We start from the raw sequence: 13,052 nt of genomic DNA, 5'->3' as shown, positions 1-13,052 counted from the left end.
GGACTCCCCCCCTGGAACAGCACCTCCCTACCTCAATTCACAAATGAACGCTCCCTCCTGCCAGCTCAGGTCACAGAATGATCAGTGTCTCACTGTTCATTCACCACGAGGCAAAAAGTTAATCTCCAAAACGTTCACCCTCTCTCTTCCTTTCTAACTCGACTCACATCTTTCGGAAAACAAACAAACCAAAAAAAGAAACGAAAGGCGTCATCTGCGTTACTTCACTGCCATTCATAACTCTCCTGTGGCCTCATGAGATAGTAAAGTATCCACTGGATGTGCACATCAGAACCTGGGTACTTTTTAGTTATTGTGTTATGAATACTATGAATTCAGACATACTGCTTTGCACATACTGTTTGCATATAGCAAGGAATAAAGCAAGTAGACATATGCAGATGCAGAGGCACATGGACCCTTCAAGTGGAGGTGGAAATATTAATTACAAATTCTGAGCACATAAACGACTGAGTGAAGTCATATATACGAGTGGGAAACTCAGAAATCAAGATGATACACAAGTTGTGATATTGCAAGGGGCATGTCTGTTTGAAACATGGTGGAAAAATATACATCATATAGATCTATCTATCCAGACATATGGCTATATCTATATATAGCAAAGCATAGCGAATGGTGCTAAATCACACAACTTTCATGCTTTCCCTCAAATTTAGTTGAGATTCCATGTATAAATAAATACATGAATGATTCTTCATTTTGAATTCAGATGTCGTAATTTAGGATTATGATTCAAAATATATTTCTCCACAGTAAATATATAACCCAGTCTACTAGTTTTTTTTTTTATGTCACGGCTGCAGCACTCCCCAGGACCAGGTTGGAAATCCACTGCCTTAGAACAAAATGACACAGGAAGCACATACATGCACTGACAGACAATGGTACCTTTTATTTGAGAGATAATCACCCAGTTGCAAAACAACATGAGCATGATGCACGTATCATGGAAATGGAAACAGTTATCTCAGAGCACCACCTCTTCAGTCTTTAACTTTGAAGGGACTGACACAATAATCATTAAAATAACACTGATTTAAACATAATAAATGGAACATAAATTTAGAATTATAGAAGGATGCAATATTTGGTTTTTGATGAAACACAATATACAACATTCTGCAACAACACTGACCTAAGTGATAAACAAAATCTCTTCCAAAAACCTCAGGGCAAAACCCTAAGAAAACATGACTAGAAAAGCAAGAAAAACTACTAAAGAGCAAGACACCAGGAAACTCACTGTGACATCACTCATCCCAGCCTTTTTACGACAGTCGTCTCTGTACTATAGTCACAGGAAAACCTCCCGGTCTGACGTCCCCCTCTCTCTCTCGCTCCTTCCCTGGTTAAACTGCTAGATGGGTTTTTTACAATCTGGGCGCTAAACTGTCTAAACGCTGCTCGATTGCACAAGCCTCTGCTTTGAGCAAGTACTTCAACAAAAAGAGTGAAAGTTTCCAGGAAATTCCTTTTAAAGGAAGAGGAAATGACATTGGCCAGGTATTCTCCAATAGAGATTTATTTCCTGTTGACACTAGTCAACAATAGGATTTGGCTTTGCGCCATAATGAAAGAAAACAGGAATAGAGTATGACCTTTCTCTCATCTATCTATCTATCTATCTATCCTGATAAAAACATCACAATAACAAACACAAATAATAAAAAGAAAAACAGACATTTGTTTAGAATGGTTTTGGACTGTAAATGTTGGACCTAATATGTGCATATTTCTCTCCTCTTTCAAACAAAGTTTTACTGGAACCAGCATTACTATGGACAGATGATTTTAGAATGAAATTTTAGCCAATTTGTGCTCCACAAGACATTAACTGATCAACTGTAGTCATGTGGGTTACTTGTGGATTTTGTTTATTATCAAAAAAAGTTTTTCCAACAAATTTTGTATGTACGCAAATTGTACACATTAGAAAAGATACTAGTTATTGTGCAGTTAATTCTCATATTGTATTTTCAGAAAGTTTTGGAAAATTTGTCCTCTCCTCAAATTTGTTACTACTGAGACACAATAATATATAATTTAATAAGAAAGGTTATAATGACTTTTTTTCTGGATTTTATTAAAAAGTTTTTAGAGCTAAATATTTAACATGTAATTTATGAGATTTGTTGTATTTTGAATCCAGAATTTCTTTATAAAAGGCAAAAAAAAAATTGATCATACTGATTTTAAATTTAAGGATTTATTAAAAATACTTTGAATATACAATGAACCAAACACTATCATAAGATCTTAGTTGTTAGTTCAATATACTTTTATTTTTGACAAAACATCCCATATCTGGGTTGTGACACAGCACATTTTCAGTAGTGAACACAATGTTTTGGTAGCGACCACAACACATTACAAAATTTTAACTCACATATTAAAACACTAGCAAAACATAATAAAATATGAAAAAATTGCATAACTTCTAAAATGTTTATATCCCGCAAAATAAAGGATTAAGCAATCCCTTTTATCACTACCAAAACAATGCTGACATGTTTTGGTCGTGAGTGACTGTTACAGTAATTTTATGGTAATTACTACAATTTTAGATACTTTTAAACCTAGCTGAAGGATGCTAATCAGCACATGGTTACCTAGCACAGTTATGAACATTTGTACACATAAAACCTAAATCTTATGGAATAACATTTAAAAAAAAAAAAAAAAAAAAGTGTGCTTAACTGAAGAAAAAGGTTGTTTGGTAGCGGCATTCCTTAAAGTTACACAGATTTTCAGACTTTTGAACACATTTGATTTACCACAACATGAAAAAAAAAGGAAAAAGAAATAAAAAAACAACATTACAAAAATACTTTTTTAATGGCAGTGCATGATTATTCAGTAAAATAATGGCCTTATTTTAATTTACTAGTAAAATCAGACATCTACCATGTTCAAGATCAGCAAATTGCAATTCCATTGCATTATTACATATTGTATCCAGCATTAGTACTTTAATTTTACAACTTGTACTAACATGCTTTTTTTTCTTTTTTTTTTTTTTGTTATCAGATCAGAAGTGGTCAGCGGATACAGGTGGAAAAAGGAAATCACATATGGAGATAATCAAATAACACATGTATGTGACCATATGGCATTGGCCATGTCACAATGCACCAACAGACACGTTCATCGGGTTCTGTCTGATCAGTGCATTAGCCCTGTTGACGTCAGCACATGGTTTACCAAGCAGAGTTCTGAACGGAACTTTAAACTGTAACACAAGCACAATCACTCTTACGAAAATTAACCATGGTTTTACTACAAATAAAACAAACAAACAAAAACATTAGTTAAAACAATGGAACCACAAATTAACCATGCTCTTGCTACATTAACCATGGTAGTTATAGTAAAATTATGGTTATATAAATGGTAATAAAAAAACATGGTTACTACACTTTTACTATAATAAAACTATGGTTAATTTTCGTAAGGATGTTTTTATAGATGCAGAAGTCACTTTTGGAGCAGTAAAAAAAAGCGATTTCCCTGGTAACGGCTGTACACAAAGCAGAGCTGTGCTCATGAACGCTATATATCAGATAAAATGAAAATGGCATCAAAACATTTCTAAAAATTTTTTTTTTTTTAAATATATTGCGATATGTACTGATGTTGAACTACTGTTTTTAAGGCCATTTTGTGATTCATGTATGTAAAACACGTGCTTTACTTATGCTTTTCAATCTAGAAGAAATTTCTGCACGTTATACTCACCCTTATTATCATTTTAGACCCTTTAAGAATTCATTGCTTTTGTGGAACACAGTTTTGCGTACCATTGAATTCAATTGTATGGGCAAAAACAAACAAACAACAAACAAAAAAACAATAACGATCTAAAAAGCAGGAAAGAATGTGACAAAGGTTCTTACCTGTTCTTTGACAGAAGCCAGGATGTTGGTTGCAGTGCTGTCCGACTCCATGCTGTGAAGTGCTGGCACGGCACCGTCCTGTGTGCCTGGGCTTGGCTTCGGAGCTGGCATTTCTCCTGTCAACAAAGTGATTTGAACATTCACAAGAGCTCATGGAAGCGTTGGTTGAATTGGTTTATATGAAAAATACACTAAACAAACATTTGGCACAAATATGAATTTAAATAGAAACAATGGATTCCAATAGAGATGCTACTGATATCATTCCATCACTTTGTCACTTATTTTCAGACATCTTTAAAATATATTTGGGTCATTTTATGTCAAATCAACCAAATTTCAAAAACCTCCCCGGCTCAAATCTTTGATTTTGCTAATATTTTTTCTGAAGAAAGATACACATGTATAGTGATGAAAGCCAACATATTAAATGCCATGGATGAATATTTACTGTGTAATCCACAGTTGTGTAGAAGGAGGTCAAAATGGCAATTTTCACCTGAAATTCAGATTCAAGTTACAAGGGGGTAAAAATTACTTCAGAAAGATGGCAGCATCATTATCTTATTTTTACACAGAGACTGGTAGTAAAATCTGTTGACTTTAGCAATCTTTATTGTATTATGTGTCAATGGTGACCATGGGGAAACAGCACTTTTCAAGTTTTTCTCCAAGTTAGATACTGAGTATTAACAAACTTTCCCTTTGGCATCTTTATTTTTAATGCCCTATGAGATTCAGTTTCAGAGATATAGGATGTTCAATATGGCTCCAGGAGTAAATCGTTAAAATGTACACATTTTCAGTGGTCAAAAACCAAATGTGGGTCAGTTTGCAAAAATATGACACTTCTTTTCTCTTAAAGTCTGAGTGCCATAAATACTCTTTTTCCAACGTTTGTGTGCCTATAACTCAAGAAGTATTAAAGATATCGCAATATGATTTTATCTTAATGAGGCTCCATTTTCAGATTGTTTATTACTTTACTAGAGTTCAGAATTACCCAGTATCAAACAAGATACAATTCTAATTTCAACATTATTTCTTCTTTAGACATTGTTCTTTAAATAAAATAAGAATACGTCTACATCGTGTACATACAAAAGTGACCAACTTTTGGTTTTCGACCACTAAAAATGTGTAACATTCAACAATCAAAAGTGAAGTTTATTAACATCTAGAATCTAAAATCATATTGCAATATCTTTATTAGTTCATGAGTTATAGGCATGCAAACTTTGGAAAAAGAACATTTATGGCACTCAGGTTTGTTCAATGCAGTTGTTCTGACAGAAAGAAACAAGATACATCTCCAATTTCAAAATTATTTGTTCTTCAGACATTCCTCATTAAAAGAAAAGAAGTCTCATATTTTTGCAAACTGACCCACATTTGGTTTTTGACCACTGAACATGTGTACATTTTAATGATTTACTCATGGGGCCATATTGAAATTTCAAAGTGGTAAGCAAATACAGGTTTCAAAAAACAAAAAACAAAAAACAAAAAAAAAAGCAGGAAATCACATACGGAGGTAGTCAGAAACACATGCATGTGACCATAATATGGCATTTTAAAGGCCAATTCACACCGCACCGACAGACATAGACACGTTCATTGGGTTCTGTCTGATCAGTGCGTTACCCCTGTTGGCGTCTACTGCCACCGGTCTGTGCTTGTTTTCGCTGACTGAACATGTTGAATCAGTGTTGGAACGTCTGAGAAGTGACATACTGTACTCAGTCATTTGTCGGCATCGGTCTGCTTCTGTCAGTGCAGTGTGAACTGGCCTTTAGGATCCAGACTCCCCATATTCATCACCCATTCACCTAACACACAATCATTTTGGAGCATGTTGTAAGCACAAATAAATTAAAACATTTGTGCTGAACTAAAACACACGAATTACAGTCAACAACCTTTTCATTCATTTTCTTTTCTGCAAGCTGCATGGGTTTGTGGATTCAGCAGTGGTGGACCAAAGCTGAAATAAGAAACTGATAGCCAAACTCATCTTATCATAGGTTATCACCTCATACATGAATCTATGCACATCGGATGTAGAGGTAATGTGTTAAGTGTCATTCTTTGTAGATAAACATCATGTTTCAGCATAAACCTCTTTACTCCACCCACAGTTAAACACTGAATTTTCAGCCACAAAATTTAAGACATGCAGACAGTACTATTTAAGAATATACAGTAAAGTGCAGCATAAAAGCTTGGGAAGGGTTTCACACATGCTTTAACAGCAGGTCCTGCCTTACAGACTATGGAACTTCGTCACGCAAATGGTAAATCTCACTATCTTGCCACGCCATAAGAGAGTCCAGAGGCAACAAACAAGGTCACTCTTGTAGAATTATATGCTTATCTTATACTGCTAAGGGCTGTAATATCATTACACAACTTTTAAAAAACGGAATAGATTTGAAAGTGCCCCTATTATGCCATTTTAAAGGTTGCTAATGTTGTTTTAATAGACTCCCAAAACAGGTTTACATGTATGTAAGGTCAAAAAACACTTCAGTTTTCTCTAAAAATAGATTTCATTTTACCCCACTTCTAAATGATTCATAAACAACTCGTGCGAAGCAGTTTGAAGTATCAGTCTCTCTAAACCCCTCCTTTCCGTGAGCCCTCACTGCTGTGATTGGTCAGATGGCGCAGTCCCGTATGATTGGTCTACCGCGTACAGCGTGTCGGAGAACGATACGCCCATTGCCATAACTGACCGATAGTGATGGGAAGTTCGGATTATTTTACCGACTCGGTCCTTTGAGTCTCGTTCAGCAAAATGAACGAATCTTTTTTCGAGTCATTTCGTTCATTTAGTTCATTTTAGCAAAATATAATTAAAATGTTACGTTTTACCTCCCTAACACATCTACTGCTTACACAAACGTTGATCACACTACAAACAAAACAAAACTATAATGCTATAAGAAACAGAAAAGATTAATTCATTGTTTACCTGGGTCTTTAGTCTATGATTCGCTCACCTCGCCTCTTATCTGACAAGTTTTCGGGTTTGAGTCGTTCGTTCATCACGTGACAGCCCCGTAATGTTAACCTATGCAGCCTGAGCCGGAAGGAGAATTGATTAGTTCATCTTTTGAGTCTTCGGGTTTGAGTCGTTCGTTCATCACGTGACATCCCCGTAATGTTAACCTATGCAGCCTGAGCCGGAAAGAGAATTGATTAGTTCATCTTTTGAGTCTTCGGGTTTGAGTCGTTCGTTCATCACGTGACAGCCCTGTAATGTTAACCTATGCAGCCTGAGCCGGAAGGAGAATTGATTAGTTCATCTTTTGAGTCTTCGGGTTTGAGTCGTTCGTTCATCACGTGACAGCCCTGTAATGTTAACCTATGCAGCCTGAGCCGGAAGGAGAATTGATTAGTTCATCTTTTGAGTCTTCGGGTTTGAGTCGTTCGTTCATCACGTGACAGCCCCATAAGGTGAACGAACGACTCTAAAACAGGTGAACTAATTCCAGTACAGAACCTAATAGGATGTTGCGCATGCGCGACTGAACGAATCACTCCCCGAGGCGACTCGTTCGTCCCGAGTCACATTAAAGATTCGTTCAAAATGAACGAATCGCTCAAGAACGACCCATCACTACTGACCGACAGCCCTGGATACTTGTCAATACATAGAAAAGATGGCATCGATTTTACCATAACAGTTCCAGCCAGAGTCTGATGATGAAACGGCTGAAGTGGCTGATCGACAAGTTAACACGGTCTACTGTGGAAAGTGCTCGCAATTTGCTTATGTAAGCGAACCGGGCACACCTCTATGTTGTAAACTTCAACATTGTATAATGCATTAAGCGGTTTCACACCGAACGCGGAAAGCGCTGCGCTGGCCGCTGGGTTCAGTGCAGCCCTTCAGAGCGCAGCGGCAAAAGTTCATTTGAACAACTCATTTGAACTTTGTCTGCGGCGTGCGCGCTCCACTGCGTGTGCGCTTTGATCGAGGCAGAAACAAGCCGTCCTCGCAGGGCGGAAGAAATTGAAACGAATGGGTTTCATAGCACAGCGCTTTCCGCATTCGGTGTGAAAGCCGCTTCGTGTGCCATCCTTTATCATTACTCCAACTAATGAGACAGACAGACAGTCAAGCTTCATCAATCACAAATTGTCAGACTACAGTGGGTCCACAGCTGATCAACAGAACTACAGAAGTGTGATTTAGCCGGTTAGCATGACATGTGCAGGGTTGTTACACAACATAACATACACAACTACTTATTTTGAACGATCGCTAGAAAATACAATCTTTGTAGATTCATCATCTTTTGGAAGTGAATATAAAACAATTTTACTCACAGCGTAGGATACAGCGTCTTCTGTATAATGTACGTGTAAATTTCCATGTGACGTAAACCACATGGAAATTTATGGGCGGGCAAGTTGTTCGCGACGTAGAACGTGGGTGGACATTATGCAAATGTGTTACTTCGTGACGTGTGGCCGTAACAGAAAAAGATTCGAAATCCTGACGACTCGTTCAGGCAAATGTGAACCAACTCTTTTTTTTTGATAGACAATAACTTTATTTATCATGCACTGTCAGCTTCACAACTTTGCAGATAGTTTATGTTCACATACAGCTACATGACACACTACATGAAAGATCATATTTGAAAAGGCATAATAGGGGCACTTTAAAACACTTGGCATTATGCACTACACTCCAGTAACAGGACCACACACTACCGGACCTTCATGTTGATCGAACATAACTCATGCAGAAACGTGTGCTTCATTACTAACGTGTCCTAAAATCGGTTGAAAATATCAAACATGTTTGACCTCCAAAGTGTCTTCCAGAGAACTTAAAGGAGAAGTCCACTTACAGAACAAAAATTTACAGATAATGTACTCACCCCCTTGTCATCCAAGATCTCATGTTCATGTCTGTCTTTCTTCAGTCGTAAAGAAATTATGTTTTTTGAGGAAAACATTTTAGCATTTTTCTCCATACATTGGACTGCTATGGTACCCAAAGTTTGAAATTCCAAAAAGCAGTTTAAATGCGGCTTAAAACGATCCCAAATGCAGTTGTAAACGATCTCAGCCGAGAAAGAAGGGTCTTATCTAGTGAAATGATCGGTTATTTTCATTTTTAAAAAAATTATTTAAGTTTAAATACTTTTTAATCTCAAACGCTAATCTTGTCTTGGTCTGCCTGAACTCTGTGTATTCTGGTTCAAGACAGTTAGGGTATGTCGAAAAACTCCAATTGTAGATAGATAACACGAGATAACATGAGTCAAAAAAAAAAAATGATAACAGCAACTGTTTAAATTTTTTGTGCAGGGCCAGTAAAAAAAAAAAACTTAGCGTTGACCCCTGAATTGTATTATTTTTATGAAAATAACTGATCGCTATAAGACCCTTCTTTCTCGGCTGGGATCGTTTACAACTGCATTTGGGATCGTTTAAAGACGCATTTAAACTGCATTTTGGAAGTTAAAAATCGGGGAACCATAAAAGTCCACTATATGCCCTGGTGAAAAAACCAGCATATGCTGGTTAGGTATGTTTTGATGCTGGTTTAAGCTGGTCCTTTGCTGGTTTTTGCTGGTCCTTTGCTGGTCATGTTGCTGGTCAAGGGCCAGCATAAACCAGCAAAGGACCAGCTTAAACCAGCACCAAAACATACCTAACCAGCATCTCAGCATCAAAACATGCCTACCAGCACATGCTGATTTTTTCACCAGGGAAGAAAAATGCTGAAATGTTTTCCTCAAAAAACATACATTTCTGAAGAAAGACAGACATGAACATCTTCTGTATCTGTAAATCTTTGTTTTGGAAGTGGACTTCCCCTGGAACAGTACAGGAACAGTCTCACTGCAATATTTTGAGGTTGTCGTAATATAGCTGCTTTTCCACCCCTGACCGGAAAAGTGAGGAGACGTTTCCCTCTTACAACAGGAACACTATGGTGATATAATCTTGCATTTCTTGAGACATTTTAACTGCATTCTAAATCACAAATTATCTAGTATGTGTGTGACAGTTCTTGGTTCATTTCCAACACAATTGCCAAGTTGATTGCTCAGATACTATGTGAACTGAACTGAGCTACACTGTGACAACACTGAATCAATGATGAATGGACTCTAACTGAAAACTGTGTGTTTACTATTGCTTTTGCATTATTGACACACTATTTCTGTTTAATACTTTAAAGGTGCTTTGTCACAATCTGTATTGTTAAAAGCGCTATATAAATATAGACAACAGGACTTAAAAAAACAAAACAAAACAAAACACAGTTTGCCTCCCTCAGTCAGTGCAAATTTGTACTGCTCTTAATCTCAGTTCTAACAAAGCATACAGATGATCTGCTTTAGCAAACAATACAAAACAACAAATAATAAGTTAGAGTGACAGCTTCTGCTAATGCACAGCAAAGGCTTTGCTGTCTCATACCTGCCAAACCCGCTGTCGACTACACTCATGTTATGGATCTAGATTAATTTATGATCAGATTCATTTATAACGTTGTCCGGTGTGTTTAGCCTCACCAATTCCATTTGAAGCTTCAGGCAATCAGAGGCCATTACATTCATTTCCAGTGGATATGACATTGATCAAAGCTCGTTTCTATTTTGCAAACTATTTGATTTATCAGTAGTCAAGTCATGGTTAAACTTAAGACTTAACAACGCGTGTGCATGATGGAGCGTGTTAGAAAGGAGTGCAATTATATTTACTAAAATATGTATTTTACAGAAATTACATACTAGAATTCATGCTCGCAGTCTGATTTCATTGACAGCCTCAATCATTTTGATACTGGCATGCAATTAGATCACTGAGAAAGGGCAGACTAAAAACAGGGGATGTGTCATTCACATGTCTATTGAGGCACCCATACTGTCTTTTCTGACGAGAGATGCTGGATCTGCGCAAACAGGTACCACAACACCGAGCGAGAGGCTAATTCACCAGCCACATACACGATTTACACATTTTACAAATATATTTTATTCAAACTTTATTGTTGTTTTTAAACATCAGCTGATACTGTCACAGCATTTATGTTTAAAAGGTCATGAAACTGAAGTGAGCCAAAACTGAACTGAATAATGACAATATTGGCTTTTTATAGCTTCTTTACAAGAGAATTTAATTTGACACATAAATGAAGAAGTTTCCATGAATGACTATCCTTTTTTTGCGTTTTATTTCTGTGAAGCTACTTTGAAGTAATCTATATTTACTTGTATTTTAAGAAACGCATACACAAACTGAATTTACAAGTTTGCATCGACAAAGCATCCGTTTACACATTTTTTTTTATTGAGTAATGTTAAGGTTTCTGATGTGTTATGACTTCCTGACTTCTTGACACTTGGGGAGAATTGCCCTTTTTTCCTCATCAATTATATTTTGTGTTTAAACAATGCAACCAGATATAAGAGCTTGTACTTACTGATGTTTGCACAGTAACAAACTATGGTAAACTGCATTAAAGCCATTTTTCCAAAATCATCAGGTAGTCCAGCGAGCAATGCAACTCGCAACATCCTTCTGTTTGACAACCACAGATAGAGAACCAGCTCTTGAAAACGGTGGCCGTGGTTAAGTAACCACTGTTGTTAGGTCAGCTGGATGCAAACATGGAAGTTCTGTCATTACTGGACACAAACAAGCGACAAACTTCAAATCCGTGATTTCAAACAACAATGCACTATATTCACTTGGCCGTTATGTCATATTAATGTCAGAGTCTAAACGCAATAATGAGTGCCCTGTTGGTTATAGTATAATTACTTTTTCGTAATGTTTGTAAGTATTTCTTTACTTGTGGGGAAATAGTAATGATATAGTAATTATCCACCAAAAAAAAATCATATTGGTCAACCAATGATATCCAAACCCAATGCTTTTTAAACACGTCCTTCACAAAAACGTTCACAGGAAAACATTTCTACAGGCACACAATGCTTAACTGCTTCTCTCAAATAGCATATCGACTTTGCCATATAAAAGTGATATATGTAGTCAGTGTTTGCCTTTCAGCTCTCATTACACGGTAAATCCATTTTCCAACTTCAATAAACAAAATCAGTGGTGAGGAGAATTCTATGTGAAATGTGACAATTCAGAAGAAAAGAATATAACGTATCCAAAGACCAGTATTACAACAGCAACAACCATTAGAACAAAGCTTTAGAAGAATGCAACGGGCAATAAACTCAGAGACATGTGCACACCAATGTAAGACCAGAATAAATACCTGGAGGGCGTCATTTGTTTGATTCACAAATCCAAAAAGGTTTGTCAGTAGCAATCCAATAATAAGCAAAATGACTTAAATTCCCATAAACTCCTCTGAGGTACACGGAACAAACTGAAAATAAGCCACAAGTGAGGATGTGGAGGTTGAGATGAGGGGTAATGCCTCTAGACTGTATATGGACTGATATGGAGCATTCAGGAGCCTTTGCAAAGGTTTGACTTTCCACAGGACAAAATGAGGAAAAGAAATACTGAAGGAGGCACAGCTGAAAACATTCAACTCTGTCTGACACACCCAGAGGCTTTGGAATGGATCCCAGCTCTAAATGTTCCAGTTTGCATCAGACACAACAGGCTTTAAAAAAAAAAAAAAAAAAAAAAAAAAAAAAGGAGAAAAAAAGAAAGGGAAAGAAAGAGAAGGAGAAACCCAACATGTATGCACACCCACACTCGAAAACTACAATAAACATAGCAGGGTTCAACACAAAATAGCTTTTTACATGTTCTGAATAAAATGTTAAAAGATTCCCTCAAATTCCCCCACTCTGAGTAGGTCTTACCAGTCTCTCTGTTCTTTCCTCCCTGGAAAGAGCAGGCTGGAGCATTCTGTGTGAGGCTCTCAGAGCCATCAAATAGTGCTTAACCTTTCATGGGCAGGGCCTGCAGCCACCTTACACAGGAAGCTGTGTCATTCAGTACATAAAGGAGTGTTTCCACAACTTGCATTCTCCAGAAACTACACTGAGACACACCTTACACAGACACACTCCTTAATCACACTCACTCACTAAGAAATCTGACACATTGGCCTCAATTTTTTTTACACATTATATGGCATCGTCTTCCTTTTTAGGCGACATTTCTTATCTT

General features: G+C 36.9%; 1 protein-coding gene across 11 annotated transcripts in view; it reads right to left on the bottom strand.

The window, feature by feature from the left end:
• Positions 1-13,052, bottom strand: part of LOC127170769 (plakophilin-4) — a 72,229-nt gene that overhangs the window by 41,202 nt on the left and 17,975 nt on the right. For 6 of the 11 annotated variants that reach the window (XM_051118994.1, XM_051118993.1, XM_051119001.1 and 3 more), the window contains one exon: positions 3,918-4,033. In XM_051118994.1, the coding sequence (XP_050974951.1) occupies positions 3,918-4,033 (116 nt within the window). Of the gene's footprint in view, positions 1-1,267; positions 1,468-3,917; positions 4,034-12,180; positions 12,432-12,742; positions 12,808-13,052 lie in introns of those variants that run through there. The other 5 variants (XM_051118999.1, XM_051119000.1, XM_051118998.1 and 2 more) reach the window with 4 other exon arrangements.

This window comes from Labeo rohita, chromosome 9 (genome assembly GCF_022985175.1).
Source record: "Labeo rohita strain BAU-BD-2019 chromosome 9, IGBB_LRoh.1.0, whole genome shotgun sequence".
Taxonomy (NCBI): domain Eukaryota; kingdom Metazoa; phylum Chordata; class Actinopteri; order Cypriniformes; family Cyprinidae; genus Labeo; species Labeo rohita.
This window is presented reverse-complemented; position numbering and strand designations above follow the sequence as displayed.